Source organism: Xiphophorus couchianus, chromosome 13 (genome assembly GCF_001444195.1).
Source record: "Xiphophorus couchianus chromosome 13, X_couchianus-1.0, whole genome shotgun sequence".
NCBI lineage: Eukaryota > Metazoa > Chordata > Actinopteri > Cyprinodontiformes > Poeciliidae > Xiphophorus > Xiphophorus couchianus.
This window is the reverse complement of record NC_040240.1, coordinates 15,142,906-15,162,474: the sequence shown is the minus strand read 5'-3', so window position 1 is coordinate 15,162,474 and position 19,569 is coordinate 15,142,906. Positions and strand designations below refer to the sequence as shown.

Here is a 19,569-nt window from a genome sequence, read left to right as displayed (position 1 = left end):
ACGCCATTGCTATTAACTTGCATTTAATATGTAAAGCGCGCGATAATGCCAACCATATTTATCTAAACACGTTTAAAAAAATGCTTTTGTGACCAAATAATGTGCCTCCAATTTTTAGTTTCGCTTAAAGGTGTTTAATTAAACCAACTTCCACCGCTGCTGGTCCCAGAAGACAAGATGCTCTATTTTTTCTTTGATGGAGAGAAAGGAGCTCTCTCTCTCTCTCTCTCTCTCTCTCTACCTGTCTCTCTCTCTCTCTCTGTCTGTCTGTCTCTCTAGTCCTTTAAAGCCGCAACAGCTGGTCTCAGGCGTCAGAGAGAGCTGCAGCTCCGATAAGGAGAAAAACGTAACGAGAAAGGAAGGCAGAGAGAGGGAAGCGATCCGATGCTCTGTTTCTGGTCTTCCAGCAGTAAAAAGCAATATTTCACAAGGAGCTGCGTTGCCATCTGAGAAGTAAAAACCCCACGAAGGTTTCGAGACGTTTTTTGTTTTTTGGACTCGGCTGCTTTCTTTGTGAAACCTTTTAATCAAATTTTTTTTTTACGCCACTCTGCAAACAGTCACAACTCGCCGCTCGCGTTCTGCTTTTGTTCATTTTGGTTTTGAGAGACATAAAACCTCACTGGTTGGCACACGTTTCGGATTTTCAGCTTGCTTTTCCATGCCCGTTTTCTGACTCTGACTCTGCCGGAGCGGATCGGACAGGAGGAGAGGAGCTGTCCGGTGCTGAAACATGCACGGAGTTAAATACCAAAAACCTACAACATAAAGCAAACAAACAGGAGAAAACGGACATTTATATTTTCCATTTACGACCTACTGGAGTTCCACTGTTCTTCCAGAGCTAGGTTTTAACTATAAAACACTTTTTTGTTGTTGTTGCTGAAAACAAAGAAGCACAGGAGAAACACAAAAAATAATGCCTCTACTTTTGAATTCGACGCTATAGGAAGCCAGGAGATTAAATTATATGCGAAAAATCAACTGATTCCCATCACTGGGTGCAGACTTAAGAGGATTAGGAAAGAGAAGAAAAGCGAGTGTTAATCGTATGAGCGTAGGAGCAGCGCCTGTCCCACCATGCCTCGGTCTTTCTTAGTGAAGAAAGTCAAACTGGACGACTTCTCTGCTGCTGCACTGGAGACCTCCTACAGCCGGAGAGAGGAGCTCCGTCTGCGGTTCCACAATCATGACAAAGGTTTGTTAAAACACACTTTTAATACCCAGATTTAAAGCGTTGGTCATGACTGATTGAGAGGGAGTGGGAAAAAAGGGTCAAACCTGGGTCTAAGCACAAAATATACATCAAATTCAAGTCAGTGAAATGTAAAGTATTTACAGAGATTTAAAGATCACTGTTTGCAGTTGGAGATTAAGGTATGCATTTTGAGACTATCGGGTAAATAAATCAGGTTGACCTTGTTGAGGTTACAATTCTCAAAGGTATGTCCTCAGGGTAAACATAAATGGGGAAAACAACTCCCACTTCCCATGGAGATTTCTTACACAGTGCTTTCCTTGGATGTAATTTTAGATGTGCACAGAGAAATGCATGCCTAACATCTGCAGATGAGGGGGGGAAAAAGTTACATGCAAGCAAAACTAAGTGTATTCCAGGTGGTTGGTCTCTGCTGTGGATCATTTCTGGGTCGTTGCTGCGCCGGCATCGTTTAATTTGTCTGTAGTATTCAAACTCAGTTCGATACGAAACATGTATTTCAACTCAAAGCCAAAAATCTACAACATAAAGCAAACAAACAGGAGAAAACGGACATTTATATTTTCATTTACGACCTACTAGAGTTCAGATCCAGACCTACTACAGATCCAGAAATATTTAAACTAATCAGTCCAACACAAGACACAGTCAAATGCTAATGGATAAGAAGTTTTGATAATAACTTGATGCAGCTGACTAATGTTTGAGATTATAATCTGAATTAGAGTACTTTGTATTAAATTTGGGATCAGATTGAACTGCGCCTTATTCAATCTAAAGGATTGTTTTTGTATTTGGTTGATTTATTCAATGTTACTGTATAATTTGAAATAAATTGGGCCTGTTTTTCTTGCAAAGTGCATTGAGAGCTGAACTATCTAACCAAGTTCAGGCGATTGCATTTAGTGATTGACTTTGCAGCAATCCCTCTTCCTGTGAGATGTGGACTGATTTGGCTTTTTACGGGAAAATTCACACATTTCACACTTTGCTGTACTCACAGAGTCTTTGTGGAAAAAAAGTGTGTCACTGTTTGTGGAGTCAGCCAGAGGCATAAGCAATGTGTGCGGATTTAAATATCAGATTTTTACAGAACAGGTTGAAAAATGAGCTACTTGTAAAGACTTAGTTTCTGATTCTCTCTCATTAAAGCCTCTATGGTATATTTAAGATTGCAAGTGCAAATTGTGTACACTAAAGAGGATATATTATGTTTAGCTAAGTAGAAAAAACATAATCACAGCGAGATATTTGCAGCAAACTGTATTAAATGATTCTGTTAATATATTATGTCACCAGTGCGCAGGCATTGGGATTCCCTGTTGTTCTGCTAAATGTTATGTTCCTCACATAATGGTCATCCAGACCCTGGAAGTGTTTCCCCAAGATTTCTGTTTTATTTTCCACATCCCTATTGACTACAAATGGTTCCCCACACGCTGCATAATCCTGGATACTGGATACGAGGAAAGGCTGACGAATCTCTTCAACACTGAGCAACAATATCAGGGAAAATATGAAGAGAGAAATTAGTCAAATCTGTCCAGTGGAACCACATCAGTGCCAGTTGTGTGAAATGAAAATAGAAACATTTGTTAAAATCAAAAAATCATCCTGTAGAAAGTAAAACTAAATTTAATTTGTTAATTTTAAATTAATAATGTTGTAAGAAACAAAAATATGGGTTTCACACAGAAAAAAGTTAACTGGTTCCAGATGTTAGTTTTGAAGTTAGGTTCAAATATGTTTAAAAGAGATTATTTAAGGTTGATTCGTGCTAGGAAAACTGTAAAAAAAAAAAAATAGACAAGAGTAAAACTGCTTAGCAAACACTATAAAGAAGAAGAGGTAGTTAGAAGAATGTTATGAGGCATTGTGATACATAGAAATTACTTAGACCATCTTTTGTGGCAAAGCCCTCTGCTGATTTATTAGGCCATTGAGCAGGCAGCTGTTTCCAGCACACAAGGTCTGATAAGCAGCACCATATGTCAAACTGAGAAAGAATAGGTCAGATAGGAAGCGAACATCGGTGAGTGAACAAATGAGTCTTTACTGGGATGAAAATAACAGCCAATCGTTTGTTAAATCCCTTTATGGGGTTATTTTGTGCTTTGGTTTCGTTTCCGTCAGCTCTTTTCTGCCCTCTAGTGGGGAAATAACCGCAGTTTGAAAGAGCTGACTGAGTTTTGTTCCACCACCGGCATGTAATTGTGTTCGTGCAGCCTGGTCAGGTTCACATTGTAGCAAGGTCAAATGTAAGAAGAAGAGATCTCAGGCGCTCAGATGGCGGAAGTGGAGAGCAGAAACCTGCGACCAGCAACAGAAGCTTTAAGGCGAACAAGTAAAGACTCCAGAAATTATCCACCGTTATAAATATAACAAGATGTTGAGCGAAGCAACTGCAGCTTGTTGCTCGCACAGAAGCACACACTCGCATCGCTGTGTTTCTGTCAACTCGGCACATTTCCCAGCCAGCTTGCACAGCTGAGTGCACAGCATCAAACTCACACACATGTGCACACACACACAGTGACCTACAAGTGTCCAAAGCACACAAGTGTGCATCAGTCGCTGTTGGTTTGGATCAAAAAATAAATTGTGGCTTGCAGCTATTTTTCTCCCCTTTTCTCTCATTTTCTATCTCATCCTTTTATTTTATTTCCCTTTCTAATATTTTACACTTTAAGCACACATATAAGAGGAAACACCCATCTTTGGGATGGGTATTTAAACTTTAATAAGCATTTAAAATTGCTTTCAGCTCTGATGCTGCAAAGGTACTTTGAAATGAATACAGAGGAGACATGAATGAAGATAAAGACAAACAGAAAGAGACAGAGTTCTGATACTGAGGAAACAAAAGCAGCGGTTACATAATTTTTTTTTAACATAAAAACTGGATAACAGGGAGAAGTCAGGTTTTACTTTTGTCATAATTTCTCTTATATAGCACATTTTCTCAGGCATTCTCCACTGTGGAAAAACAGCATAACTTAACATTTTCTTAACCTTTTTCTCCTAGCAGTTCAGACACTGCTTGCACGTGTAACTAATGCAAGCAGTGTTTGACGTATTGGACGTATAGTCAAATATGTCAAAAATAAAGTTCGTTTTGACAGTTATTAGACACACGAGCATGGACTGCAGCTGTATCTACTCTGGTTGTGAAAACATGTTAAACAGGTCAAATACAAACAGTTTGGTACACATACAGAACCGACATGAGTCACAAAGAGTTTGACATAAAAACAAAACAAAACGTAACGTCTAACAAACTACCAAGTGGTCTTAATGCTGTTCAGTATATCTATGAGCCATCCTCTGTTTGGTGACATCATTGTACAATTTTCACTGACTGCCATCATTTGGGTCTCTTGTGGTCTAACCTGGATGTGCCAGCTGCTGCCAATGTGAGTCATTTTTATGCTCATTGCTGGCGTCTGCACTGGAGAACATAATGACTAAACATTTCTCTGTGAACCTACATTTGATCTTATTTTTTGTAACACTCATAGGACATCTGTAGTACACATTAAAGATAATCTCTTTTGGCAGAAAAAGACGTATTTCCATTTGTGAAAAGTGTGGCGCTACAAGTCTATTTTGTTAAAGAATATGAAAATTACACTATATAGTTATGGAGTATTAGCATACTAATGTAAGCCTTTGTAAGCTCAACAACACTGAAATATTTTTAACCTAAAAAGCCGTTAGCATGAGCATTAGCCTGCAAACATTAGCTTGGAATAAACATCTGTTATGAACATGACACTAATCAGTTGTGGACCTAAGTATTAGCATATAAATGTAAGCATATTTAACAATACCACATTTTAAGCTAAATAGGATTTTACATTAGAATTAGCCCACATTACATTAGTTTAGTGTAGTAGTGTGCTAATGCTAATGTTAGCATTAGCATACATTACATTAGTTTAGTGTACAATTGTCAATTTGCAAACATTAGCATAATGCTAATGTTTGCAAATTTGATACTACATTAAAATAAACATTAGTATTAGCATGCTAATGCTAGAATTAGCCCACATTACATTAGTTTGGTGTAGTAGCATCAATTTACTAATGTTTGCATTAGCATGTTGAACAACATGCTAATGCAATGTTGTTCTTACTAGCTGATTAGCTGTTAATTTTAGCAGCAGCTGGTTAGCAAAATGACAAAGTCAAATGAATTAGCTTTAGGCATTAGCATTGACTTGCTAATATGTAGCTTTTGTTCACAATTTTTTACATTTTTTACATATTTATTAAAACAGTTTTTTTCTGCTTCAACACTTTAGGGCAACCAGACCCACCACACTATATGCCTAAGCTACAACGCAAAGTAAAAATGAAAATAAATAAATGAATAAATGACACAAAACAAACAAAGAAAAACGGCTTAAGGCCAATTTCCCTGTAGAGGAGATGCTGAAAGGATGTCAGTTCAGGCCAGGAGCTTTTCTTAGATGACATACCTAATTAAATAAAGCTCAAAAAGAAACACATGATCATGTTTCAAAAACTTTATTCATGCTCTATAAAACAGGAAACACACACACATACACACACGCTGTGAGAGTGCAGTGATAGAATATTTATGATTCATGATTTTCAGTCTTTCCACCACACCTCACCATTCTTTCCTCCATCTTCCTCTTTTTACTCTGTCTTAATTACATTTAAAATGTTAAATTAGAACGAGAGCAGAGTGCCACCCTGCCAAAACACACAACCACACTTACCATAAAAAGTGCAAAATCCTTTCTTTCTTTTTCATTCATTTTTATTTTTCTCTCTTCCATTCGTCTCCCTTCTCCAGGTCGTAATATCGATCAACATCTGAGCTTTTCTCAGAACTGCATCATGAAATTATATTACCAGCAACAGTATCTCCTCTGCTGTCTGTGTCTTAATGCCCACAGAGTGCTAATTGAAATGGAGAGCTATTGATCGGCAGATCCACAGGAGTTGTGGCTGTGGGTTATTAGCGACCAGTCTCTCTCTTTGCGTCTGTTCGAGTTCAGCCTGTTGAGCTCAAGCCAATAATAGAAATAATGAAGCAGCCAACATCAAAACTCACTAAGAAATAATTGATCCGATTTGTCAAGAGCCGTGCAGAAAAATGCAGGGCAAGGCCGGAGGAATCTGTGGATCTCCAGGCAGATGTACTTGCAGTTTAGCTCAAGAGGAGGACTGTCAGTATCGGCGTGCCCACTGAGCATTAGACCTCCCATCTGCTGTAATAGAGATGGTCTATGTTACAACAGCCGAAGCTCTGACAGCCCCAGGGTGTGACGGTGTGTGGCGGTGGACCTGTCAGGAAAGGTGCAGCTGATGAGGAGCAAGTGTGCTTACTGAACCCGTCTATGAAAAATAAAGATTTCCTACAGAGGGTCGGAAAGTGTCTACGCAGTGCTGCCAAAGGCATAAAAGCATTTTAGTCCCTCTATAAATACTGCAAAATTCTCCATTTCCAGGTTCTTTCCCAAAAGGAAAAGGCACAAAGAAAAGACAAAATATGGTCTTGAAGCACAACTCATCTGATCGCAGTTTAAAATCCGATAGCAGGCTGTAACTCAGTGTTTTGTTAATAATAAATGAAGTGATCTGAGTTTAATTTGAGTGTGGTTCATTCTTACATAGCATTTGTTTACTCTCAGAAGTTTTAATTCATCCTTATTTCTATATATTTAGCTCACAATAAAGGGAGGCCATTTTTCTAAAGATTTTATAAAGTTATTTTTACCTCTGGTGAAACTTTTCTTTTCTTTAAAAAAAAAGAAAACTTTTGACTGGAGGATTCAGAATTGCATTTTTTTTTTTAAATCAGTAGAAACAATCAGTCAACTGATTCTTTCAGATATAAAAGTAAGAATCAAAGGCTGACCCAATTCTGATTTTATTTAATTTTTTGCCTTAATGCGACTCATATCTGATCTTTTTATAACAGTCTGAACAACACAGATCAGATTTTTTTGTAATGCGATCCAGGCCACTTGGATATCCGATACTATCTGACCTTTTCAACTCTGACCTGAATCCTAACGGCCACATCCTGAACGTCACAGACACTCGACCAACGTCACTACTATGCGTCCCGATACGCCCAAGCGGGAAGAAAAATAACAACCATGGCGGACGATAATGAGGATTAAGTTGTTAATATGCTGGCTCCGGTCGGACAACAACTTTAAATGTGTAAGCTAGACTCCATGTTTACTTCCGCAAACACTGAGCACTTCTTCGTTTTATGGCGGTTGGCAGAACACTGAGCAAGGTGACGTTACTGCGCCCCCTACTGCGCATGCGGGACACTTTCAGGTCACGCTGGAGAACACGGAAGTGTGAACGACCACGGCAAAGAATATCAAATTTGACAAAAAAAATAAATAAATCGGAATTGTGTCACATCAGGCTGCCGTGTGAATGTAGCCAAAGTTAAAGCCAACATGTCAAACATTTCTTCGATGTGGAAATAAGCCAAAAAATCAGGAAGGGAAAGTCAGGTTTGTCTTGTGTTCAACGTGCCACGTCCATTGTTTTAAACAATTACACAAAAGTTTAAACAGCGTGTTTTGTGTGCAAATGTTCTTATTAACACCAGAACGAAACTAAAAGACCTCGTCAATAAACTGGCTAAGGCATTAATATCCACAGTGAAACCAGTCCTCTACTTGTATATGGGCTGAAAAGTCACTCAGTCATAAATCTAGATCACAGTGTCAGTACATTTAGTGACACTAACTGAATATTTGGAGATATACAGCTCTGAAAAAATATAAAAGACCACTTAAAATGATCAGTTTCTCTGATTTTACTCTTTATAGGTAAATGTTTTAGTAAGAATTAACATTGTTCTTTTATTCTATGAACTACTGACATGTATCTGAAATTCCAAGCAAAATTTTAGTATTCATTTGCAGAAAATGAGAAATGGTCAAAATAACAAAAAGATTCAGTGCTTTCAGTCCTCAAATAATGCAAAGAAAACAAGTTTATATTCATTTAGAAACAACAATACTAATGTTTTAACTCAGGAAGAGTTTAGAAATCAATATTTGGTGGAATAACCAGGAGATTTTAAATGGGGTTCAGTGCAGTGGGCTCTTAAATTTTTTCCAGAGCTTAATGTTGTGGTTTGATTAAACTAGAGGTGAAATATTTGGTCATACCTTCTGTACATTTGGATTAAAATTAAAGAGACTTAAAAACCTGTGAACACTGTAGGAATCGTAAATTATGGAATTGGTTGTATTATGTTTGTTTTGTTGATGGATACACCTCAGAAATTAAACAGCATCATGAAACTTATGTGAACATATTAAAGCAACATCTCTAGGTTTGAGTCAAGTATTTTAAACTGAGGGACAAGTAAACAGTAATTAGTAGCAAAGTTGAGTTTTAATTTGATTCCTTTTCAATTCAATTCCTTTTTTTAACCCCATTGAGATCTGGATCTCATTTTCAAGAGGGACCTGGGCAGAAGTCTGCAATACACAGCAACCTGGTTACAAAATAAAACTAATTTATACATATGCACAAGTGTAAAACAATATAAAACAATTTTAAAACAATGATACTGTTTAATAGAATCTTGTTGCCTGTTTTTAAGAACTGCTCAAAATAAATCCATTGAAATCAGTTCTGATATCTTGAGTTCAGACTGGAGCTGATTCCAGGCTGAAGGAGCCATAACACTGAATGCCTGCTTCCCCTTTTCAGTTGGAACACGTGGAACATGCAAAAGAAAAATTTTATTTTTATTTATGTGGCGCCAATTCACAATACGTCATCTTGAAGTTAAAGTAATTTTAATCTATACATTAATCATACATTTCAACTCATCCTAGTTATCAAAACCGATTTGCCTTATTTCAAGTGTACACTAAACCAAAAAAATCCTTTGAGATTTTGTGTTTTTGCAGTCCATATCTTGTTTTGGTGTTCTGTAGTTGGATATTTTGGTAATCTAAAGCAGATTCCCACAACCAAAAGCACAAGAGTTGGAAACATTACAAGAATTACAACCCAGATTTTAATGTCTGATCGTTCCTCCCTCCATGATGACTAATGTGTTTTGTTGTTTCCTTAGGTTACGTCAGTGATTATCTAAGCCCGAATCCCTATGAAGATGTGGTGGGAAGTGATTCCTCAGTCATCTCTAAAGTGCCCTCTCCGAGCCACTCATCAATCATCTACGGCCACATAAACAACACCTATTCAGGTATCCACAGCGACATCCATGGGGACTCGGACCAGCCGGACAGTCCGAGATCTGAGGTCTCGTCCTCAGCGGGCGGGTACATTAACGGAGACGCCGCCGTGAGCGAAGGATACTCAGTAGACGCGTTTTTCATCATGGATGGACGGTCACGAAGAAAAGCAGCGGCAAACCCACGAGGGGCGACCCAGAGGCACACATGCAGCGAGTGCGGCAAAACCTACGCCACATCCTCCAACTTGAGCCGACACAAGCAGACGCACAGAAGCATCGACAGCAAGATGGCCAAGAAGTGCCCGACGTGTGGGAAAGTGTACGTCTCCATGCCTGCCATGGCAATGCACCTGCTCACCCACGACCTCAAGCACAAGTGCGACGTGTGCGGGAAAGCGTTCAGCCGACCGTGGCTGCTGCAGGGTCACATGCGCTCGCACACCGGAGAGAAGCCCTTCGGTTGCGCGCACTGTGGGAAAGCCTTTGCTGACCGATCGAACCTGCGTGCCCACATGCAGACTCACTCAGCCTTCAAGCATTACAAGTGCAAGCGGTGCGACAAGACGTTTGCGCTCAAGAGTTACCTGAACAAGCACTACGAGTCTGCGTGCTTTAAGGGGGCTTTTTCCCCTCTGAGCTCATTGAGTGAATAAGAGACTCTGAAAGCACATCTAGGGTTTATTTACTTAACTTACATCCGATTTCGTCTGCTTTACTCCAAAAGATTAACCAGAGTGCAACAAAGGAGAAGTTTTTTTTCTCGTTTCGGAAACCTCTCAGTTATTTTTATTTGAAGGTTTATTAAAAAGTTTGAGAGAACCTGACAGGATTTATTCCCCAGTGAGGTAAACTAAAGCACAGCACATCTAGAACCTTATACTTTGAGATCTATTTGTGTCCACATCAATCCATGTCAGATGTTTTTCTACCAACGAGGAAACGACACAAAAGCACAATGGCTCCTCCACGTCTGCGTCTTTTCTCAGAGTTTATGTGATCAAGCACAGAATCCACCGTCTTAGCAAATCTTTTTCAGCTTTTTTAGACACAAAGATTCATAATCTAAGGATAATTCCTGTGTCCTGTTTTCAGTGAAACTGAAGCTTACAAGAAAATGCAAAGGAATCAGAAGAATAATCAGTGTTCTGCTTTTTATGGTAAAAATTACGAACAAAAATGAAACTCATGCATTATGTAGATTAATTACACATGGAGTGATATATATAACGCGTTTTGATGACTGTAGTATGAAGAGAATGAAAACCCAAAATTCACTTTCTCATATAATTAACAAAAAGTGATTTTTAATGGTGAAGTGTAGGTTTTGGCCTAAAAAATCCTGGTAGACTTTATAATTACACTTCAGAAGCTGATTGTTCACATAATGATGCCAGCATCCAAAACTGAGTGGAAGGAAAACATTTAGCAGAAAATTGTGCACAAGTAACGTAGTATGGATTTAATTTGAGATAAATCGGGTTCATCATAATGAGCAGAAATAGGAATTTTAAATTTGCTATATTCAGACAGATCATTGAATTCAGGTGTTCCAGTAACTTCCATGGCCAGAGGTGTGTGAAATCAAAATGTACAAACAAATTAGTGTATATTGTTCTCTGTGTAATAAATCTATACATTATATGAGTTTCACTTTTTAAATTGAATAGCTAGGAACAACTTTAAGTCCATTAATTGAGTCAGAGTATCTATTATATTCTCTTACACTACAACATGCTTTCATCCATGGTGAATCGTTGAACCACAATGAATTGTGAAAACAAGTAAGACCCACTTTTCCTAAAAATGCATTGAAAATATAGAAGTGACAGAAAAAACCGTTAAGTTCTTTTTAATATTTAATACCAATTGGCTTCTGAATAATAGTAAAATGATCCTCTAGTTAAATATTAGCACAAAACACAAAGTAAGCCATCAGGCTGCTCCAAAATGATGTTCTCTTAATGCTTAAATCGAATGTTTATATGTTTTTTTCACTATTTATTTGTCATTGTTCAAAAAGAATAAGGACATTAAAAATGTCTGTCATTCCTTTAATAAGGTTAAACCTTTTCCAGTGTTATGAAATACATTTTTTTGCATTTTATTTATTTATTTACTTATTTATTTATCTTGTATTATTTTGCACTTTATTGCAGCATTTTGCCTTTGTTACAAATATGCCAAAGCATTTGACACTTTGTAAATGTTGAGTATCTTTTTTATTTTTGCCACTTTAAGTATCCAAAACCTTTGCATGCAAAAAAAGAGGAAAAAAGCTGTCTAAATAACAGAAACTATGCCAATTTTATGAGTATTTTTTTTTTATATATATATTTTGCCAAACTGCTTAGATAAGAGGCAAATGAAGCAGCTTTTCTGACGTGGGCAATATTCCGTTCACATCCGACTGAGCAATAATGCATGATATGTTCAAGAAGCACTGGTCATAGCTGCTTGTAATTTTTTTAAACGTTCAACTACGTTTATTCTACATAGTTGCAAGAAATTAAATTTCAGGGAGTTAGCGAACAAAAGCGTTGAATAATAGATGGGTTAGGATGAGAGCTCTAAATTTACAGGAACTGTTTCTGTTGTGACTCCAGGGAAATTTTTCTGGACTTTTTCCTAATTGGGGATTCTTTAAATATTTACAATAAGACCTCAGCAACGAAAAGTATTTAATCTCTGTTACAAAGCCTGCTTGTCAAAATTAGATGATGGGATCATTAGCTTTTTGATTACATTAGTGTTACTACAAGCTATTAGATGCTGCTGGGATTCACAGAAATGAATCAGCTCCTTTATTTGGAGAGCTCTGGGTTGGGTTGGGTCGGGTCTTTTTGTACGTGGGTTTTTGCACTGCCTGACTTGTATTAATATTCTAAAATATTGTAGAAAGTAGAACGTAGATCTCTGGTGCTGAAACATGGATGAACTTGAACTTCTGCCGCACTGTATTAGGTTACAACCACAACTTTTTGGTGTGTTTTATTGGGATTTTATGCAAAGTTATGAAGCGGAAGGAACACAATACATGCTTTGTAGAAAAACCTTTTGCTAGAAAAAACCCCAAAACAATTAAAAAGTTGCTTTTTGGCGCATCTGCACCACATTTACACATCTAAATACTGAAATACCGTCTAATTCTTCTTTGCAAAGTAGCTGAAACTTCATCTGACCAAACTGAATATAAATGAGCAGCAACTTTCAAGTTTTGCCACAGATTCTTGATTTTTGTGGTTCAACTTTGATTGGGGTAATTCTAACATGGCTATAAGCCTTGATCTAAACTTGTGTGTTTAGGGTTGTTGTTCTGCTGGAAGTAAACATATTACAAAGTATTTTTTGGTCTAGTTTCTAGTTATCTTATCACACTTGGAAAAAATATAAAAGTTACTTATGAGTAATTTTTCAGCAAGAAATAAGAGCTTTTTTAAAGTCAGTATTAAGTATTTGTTGCAATTGCAGATTATGTCACTTACAACAAGGGGAAAATATCTTGTCATAAGTGAAATAATCCACCAATTTAACTGGAACTTTTGCATCAATAGTAAGGAATTATTGACTTAAAACAAGCTCCCATATCTTACTGAAAAGTTACTTTGTAAGTTAGTTTGTCTCATTTCAGGTGTACTGAGATATTTGAACTAGAAACTAGACAAAATACGTGGTCAATTTTTTTTGTTTTTGCAGTCTTAGTAATTTGCAGTTTCTGACAAGTTTACTTAAAGAACTGCACTGATTTTAGTTCCAACTGTCTTCCAACTATAACCTGCTTGCTTTAAATGCTTAAGAACTGCTCTGTTTAATGTATGATCTGTTTTCTGTCACACAGAATAGTTGGGAAGTAGGCTAAGAAAAGCACAACTTAGTGTCAAATGAACAGGTTATATTGTTTTTTTTACATCTGATGACCCCCTGTGCTGCTCCTGGTAAACCATCAGGAGTTCTTGAGGTTTTCTGTCGTAAAATAAAGGTAGATAAAGTTTACGACTAAAACATATCCTGTCCACATCTTCTCTCACCTGAGCTGTGACTCTGTGAAGTTCTTCCAGATTCACCATGGGCCTCTTGGCTGCTTCTCTGACTAAGAGTCTCCTCCAGTCCGTTAGCTTTAGAGCTTGACCATGTCTGGGTAGGTTTATGGATGTACCGGCCTCTTTCCATTTTTGCATGAATGAAACTTCTCCATCACTTCTTCCCTGGCCTGTCTGTTGTGCTACTGTTGTTTGTTCACCAACGTTATCAAGCAAAGCCTCTGAGGTCTTCACAGAAGAACTGTATTTATACTAAGGCTGGTAACGTTAACACGAGATTAATATTAAAATTGTAAAGCACATATGTCACAAAACTTAGATTAATCAACAATATTTTGACCTAAAAGCCATAATTTTCTGGGTTTCTCCAGCAGAGCGTTATGTAGTTCAGCAGCACATTGTGGTCCTGACACATGCGGTGTGATAAACGACAACGAAAGATGAAAGTTTAACAAAAGTTGAACATCTTTCAAGTTTCTTGTGTTGCGTCACTAGCCCACACGTGCACCTCTTCACACACAAACTACAAATTTCACATGTACAAATTACGCCGGTGGTTTACCTGGAGGAGGACAAGCGACCGTCGCCTCAACGCACAAGTTCCATTGGATATTTAACGTTTAAAACAAAATGACTTCCTGTAAACCCTCCTGAATATAAAAACTTGAAAAACTGAGAATCTTCAGACATGTTTGGTTTGGGACAATAAAAGATTTTTTGAGAATGTGCATACAGGGTTAGGTTTTTTTATATTAATCCAGGGTGACATCACAGATCTTTTCTGTCAGTTTTCTCCTGAACAAGTTTCCTACTCATTGTATACGTGTGCAGTGGCGTACGTTTCCCTTAGTTGCTGTTAAGTACTGGAAGACATTACCAGCTTTCTGCAGCTAAAAAAACCAATCAGATAATTTCTTACGTTTTAACAGGTTAGACTGCGGCCAGACAGGCTTGTACAAATTTGTGCGTGTTTATATTTCAAGATTACAAAGTTAGGCATAGTGATTAATCTTTAATCACAGAGTGCGATTAATCTGGTACGTTTTAAATCAACTGGCAGATGTAATTTATACTGAGATTAAATTACAAATAGGTGGATTCTGTTTGCTAATTAAGTGGCTTCCCACTCAGTTGAACTAGATTTTATTTAGTGGTATCGGATTTAAGACGAGAAAATACAAATCCCTAAACTAATTAGAAAATTTTTATTTAATAAAAACAAAAAAAAACAATGCATGTATCTTTCTTTCCACTTCAATTATCTTCCAGTTAAGCCCAATTTAATGTTTGTTTACCACATAAAATTCCCATAAAATGTATTAGAGTTTGTGACTGTAACATGAGACTGTGTTAAGAGTTCAACAAGGAGCAGCTTTGCAGACGGTTTGTGCAGATTGAGGTTCTCTGAGTCTTTGAACAGATTTGAGACTTTGAGACAGATTGGACTTTTTTCAGATCTAAACGTTAAAGTGTGTGACTGTAGACAGAAATATGTCTTTGCTAGTGTCTTTCTGTTTGAATGTAACAACAGAAAGAGCAAACATGGTCAACATTTCAGCACCAGAGAGCATCTCTGAACACTTAGACTCTACTATGAATTACTGTAGCCTACTATAGCCAAAAGGTAGTTAAACTATTCTTATATAAAAGCACTTCCTCTTACAAATTATATCTCACAACTCTTTTTGAGTCAGAAACAGTAGCACAGTGAAAGAGTTTAGAATCAGGTAGAAAATGCCTTGTATGTAGAAATAACCTCCTTTTCCCTTTTCTAGTGTGATGAAGAAAATGTAAAAAAAATAAAAAATTCAAAACAAAATAATGCTGGCAACACCCAGGCTGTACTGTCCTTTAATAACATGAGAAAAATATTCAACAAAAAAGAAAAGTGACACCTCCAGTTTGCAGAATGCTGTGCCATTTTTGGAAATACTCCTGAAAGCATCAGCACAACACCTTTTTTAAGAGCAAACAAGAATGCCTCTATTTTGCAGCTAACGGCCTTGTACAAACGAACTGATGTGACTTTGGAGTCGGACTATTTCTACAGATCTGTACAGTTAGGATGACGACGAAGACGACGATGATTATTTTTACTGAAGCTTCCTGGTATAAGCTCTTCCGCTGAGGTTTGTTTGGACCTCCAGTTGGATTGGCGACGATGTAAAGCACAATGAAAACACTCAAAATTGGTTTCACTTCCTAAATAAAAGCTACTTTAAAGAACTGGAGTGTTGGGTGTTTTCATGTAGAGTCGTGTTTCCTTCCTTATCATCTCGTCGTTGGCGTTCACCTGAAATATTTTCTTATAGGCTTTAGATCGGGGATTTACTTTTTGTGTTAGTTTGATTCTTTGTTTAGGTCGTCTGTGATGACCCATTTTCTGTTTCCCGTCTTACTAGTTTGATTTGTTCAAAAGAAATTTAACAAAACAATCTGAGTTAATCATCGCAAAGTAAGAAGCAAAACCAGCGTTTGCATTTAACGTTTGGTTTTGGATGTTTGTGTTTTCATAACTAAGTATTTATTAATTTGAGTTTTAATGACACATTCATTAAGATAAATAACCTTCTGTTAGAGAAACGTATTTACAAAACTTTTTTCTTGATTGTACCTTCTGACAAAATCTCAGTTTTTACTTATTCAGGAACATTTTTACACCTGTTGTTTGTGTAGTATAGTGTTTATGCTTGTCTCTTTGCCAAATAAATGAAAAAAAAAGTAGTTGGTATCACATTTAGGACAAAGACTCAAGTGATTTCTGATATAGGTTAAAGACTTCTGAATAAATGTAAGTGATAAATTGAAATTATGCAAATATTTTGGCTTTATTTACAACTCAGTGCTTTAATTTGCTGGCAATAGGAATTATTCATGTCTAACTACTAATGTTTCGTCCTAAAAATAACTAACTCCTCTGCCTAATGTTGCCTTGTATGTGCTGTACACTAAACTAAGTTGCATTAAAAGTGTAAATTTTGCATTATTTGGTCAATAATGACCCTTTCAATTCAAAGTTCTAGCAAAATTTGCATAAAAAGTCCATTAAAAGTGTCAACTTTGCATTAAAAGTGTCATTATATCTTCATAACAGATGCTATGCCATGTTTATAACAGTGTCATGTCAGTCTTAACACTTAAAATTAATCTGTTTACTCCACATTCTTTTTTTTGTTTACATTTTCCACTGCTTTAAAAATATATTATGTCTTTTTTTGATTAAATATCTTAATTAAGGCTTTAAGAGTATTGACTTGATATTTGAACTTTCATCTGTAAGATTCATTGATGTGACACTAAATTTGGCTTAAGAAAAGAGACACTGTAAACTTACATTCTCACTCACTTTCTGAGTGTCTGTGCAAATACAAATGAATGTAAAAATATACTAGAAATTACTATAACATAGTCATGATAGTTAGAAACAATTGCTGAAGTTATTTAAACAACAGAAGTAGTAATAATAGTGATATTTTCAGTTTTTGGAGAGAATCTGTTGTTTTTTTTTGAAAATGTTTAGATCTTTGGGTAAAATGTTGCATCCTCTCGGTTCTTCTCTCAAATCCAGCAATTCAACACTTGGCTCAACGTCAGCCATAGAAAGATCCCTTATACTTAATGGCTACCATCTGCCACTACTTTAACTCAAAAGACAAATGGTCTTCTATTAAAAGGTGATTGATTTTCTCCTATTGCTGCTAAAAGTATTGATTTTATATGTGCTGGCCTGGCCCTTTAATGATACTAATTCTAATATTCAGTGGACCTGAAAAAGGCTTTCCAGGAATAATAGCCACTGTCAGTGAGTCGGCATGTCTCTCTCTGTGTGTGTGTGTGTGTGTTGTAATAATATACATGATGGTTAAAGTGGAGATTTTAGAACACAACTGTATATACTTTACAAAGATTCCTTATTTTCTTTCAGGGGATCATTTAAAAAATTGAGGTTGTAAACAAAACAAAAATTTTGTGGGAACAGTTTGTAGGATGCAGAAAAAACGAATCTATTACAGTCACATCTCAGTATGAGTTATTTATTAGTTCTGGATTTAGTCCTCTTCTTTGCAACACTAGCCAATCAGAGGTGGATGCTGCAGAAAATCGCTCCTTCAAAACAACATTTTTTAGATTGGAAAGCTACCAAAAATACAGATTTGGATGCAACACTACATCACGTATTTGGGTTATTTTGAGATTCAAGGTTACAGCGTTGTACACGTTACCCAATATTTAAAGTTAAGGCTTTTCCTTGATTGTTTCAAAGGTTTCTGAATTGCTTTTGAACAGAATATGATTGTATGAAGAAATCTGATATGTCAGGAATTTTAAGGTCATTAAGACATTAATATTTTAGAGATGAGCCACACTACTTGCCCCGTCTTACCCTACTCTTTTCTAACGTTGCAGGCTATTACCTGATCTGTTTCCTCTCAGTGAGCTGCATGAATATGGTCTTTACTCACAGCCACATATTCAATTTTTATAAATATTTTTCCTGTCTAAGCAAGAAGGAATATTTTTTGTAAGTTTGCAGTAAGTTTGTTGAAACATCCAGGGATGATATTCAGTTTTAGTAACAAGACATAAAATAAAAAAGACAACTTCAAAATACGATTATGTAATTTCGTCACATTTTTTAATTCAAAATGATTATTTAATGTTAATTGACTTCATTTTTCATCTGAGATGGTTGGAGGACAAAAGATAGAAAATAATGTTAAGAAGAACATACCTCTCACAGAAAATATTTTATTTATTGCCCAAAAGTATTTAGATATGCTAATTCCCTTTTCCTGAGGTGACTGACCTTCCGGCCTTAAGTAGGTGGAGGCTTAAATAGTTCATATACGGTCCCTGTATTCCCTACCAAACTAAATTATTCATGGATCTGAGAGACACTGGAACTTTACTATGCATTGAACAAGGCAGCCGCACAGCTTTAGTTCAGATCTACGATCTGGGAAAGGACATAGACGTAACATTTTCAGTAAAATGTTTACGAAAGACTGAAACTGTGGGATAAAATGATGGTCAAATAATGAAGAGGAATGATTTTCAAAACAAACATCCGACATCTATCTTTTAATTTGTTACAATAATAAACTGAATTATTATTAATAATAATAATAAAACTGTTGCACTTTACGGCAGTAAAATATTTGTCTAAAACCACCAGTAATCCTTTGTTTTTAAATAGCAGACATTAAGAGTCTCTAATGTAAAACATTTCAGCCGAGCTTGCTGTCATTTGTGCCTGGTTCTCCTGCCTTTGGACATGTTTACCTCACAGACACCGCAACATAAATGTACTTTATAAAAATATGGATATTTATGCCTGATGGTATCACAGTGTCACTTTAATAAAACCTTCGAGGGCAAGCGACTGTCAGTGTCGCTGCGTTTGTGTTTGTGTGTGAGTGCAAATAAATGAATATGTATATCAGCTTAGAGTGTAATATCACGGATCACCAAACTGATAGAGAACACAGTCTATGGAGTGCTTTTTATAAGCACCTATACACTCGGTCATGTGAGCACCTATATGCAAACATCTGCAGCATTAATGTACTTAGATGTGCATGGATTCACTTGGAAAACATGCACATCTAATCGTGTTTCAAGCACTGCAGTCACCAAACGCAGAAGAGGGGCACCTGCCCCTTCAAAAACGCTTCATGTCTACTTTTTAAAGAAATGCTAGCTGGCCTTGCTGGAGTTATTGGCCAGATAGAGATGTAGTATTGTAATTAGTGTTTAATAATTCATTTCGATTTTTAAATTAAAGCGCTCAGATTTAGCCATAACCAGGTTTATAATCAACTCTTTTCTATTTCAGACCTTTTAATGAAACTTAACTCCTGGTATTTTTGCAAACGTACTCCATGAATTTATGCCAGCTGCTACACTGGGATTTTACTACTGGGATTTTCACACACAACCATCTCTATGGTTTACAGAGAATGGTCCGAAAAAGAGAAAACATCCAGTGAGCGGCAGTTCTGTGGACGCAAAGGCCTTGTTGATGCCAAAGGTCAGAGGATAATGGCCAGGCTTGTTTGAGCTGATAGAACGGTAACAGTAACCGATTGTTA

At 36.7% G+C, this 19,569-nt stretch overlaps 1 protein-coding gene across 1 annotated transcript; it reads left to right on the top strand.

The window, feature by feature from the left end:
* Positions 1-261: 261 nt before the first annotated feature.
* Positions 262-15,703, top strand: LOC114155296 (transcriptional repressor scratch 1-like). Its single transcript, XM_028035101.1, has 2 exons — positions 262-1,198; positions 9,318-15,703. Exons 1-2 carry the CDS (start codon positions 1,081-1,083, stop codon positions 10,091-10,093), a joined length of 894 nt encoding a protein of 297 aa, XP_027890902.1. The 5' UTR covers positions 262-1,080; the 3' UTR covers positions 10,094-15,703.
* Positions 15,704-19,569: the final 3,866 nt, after the last annotated feature.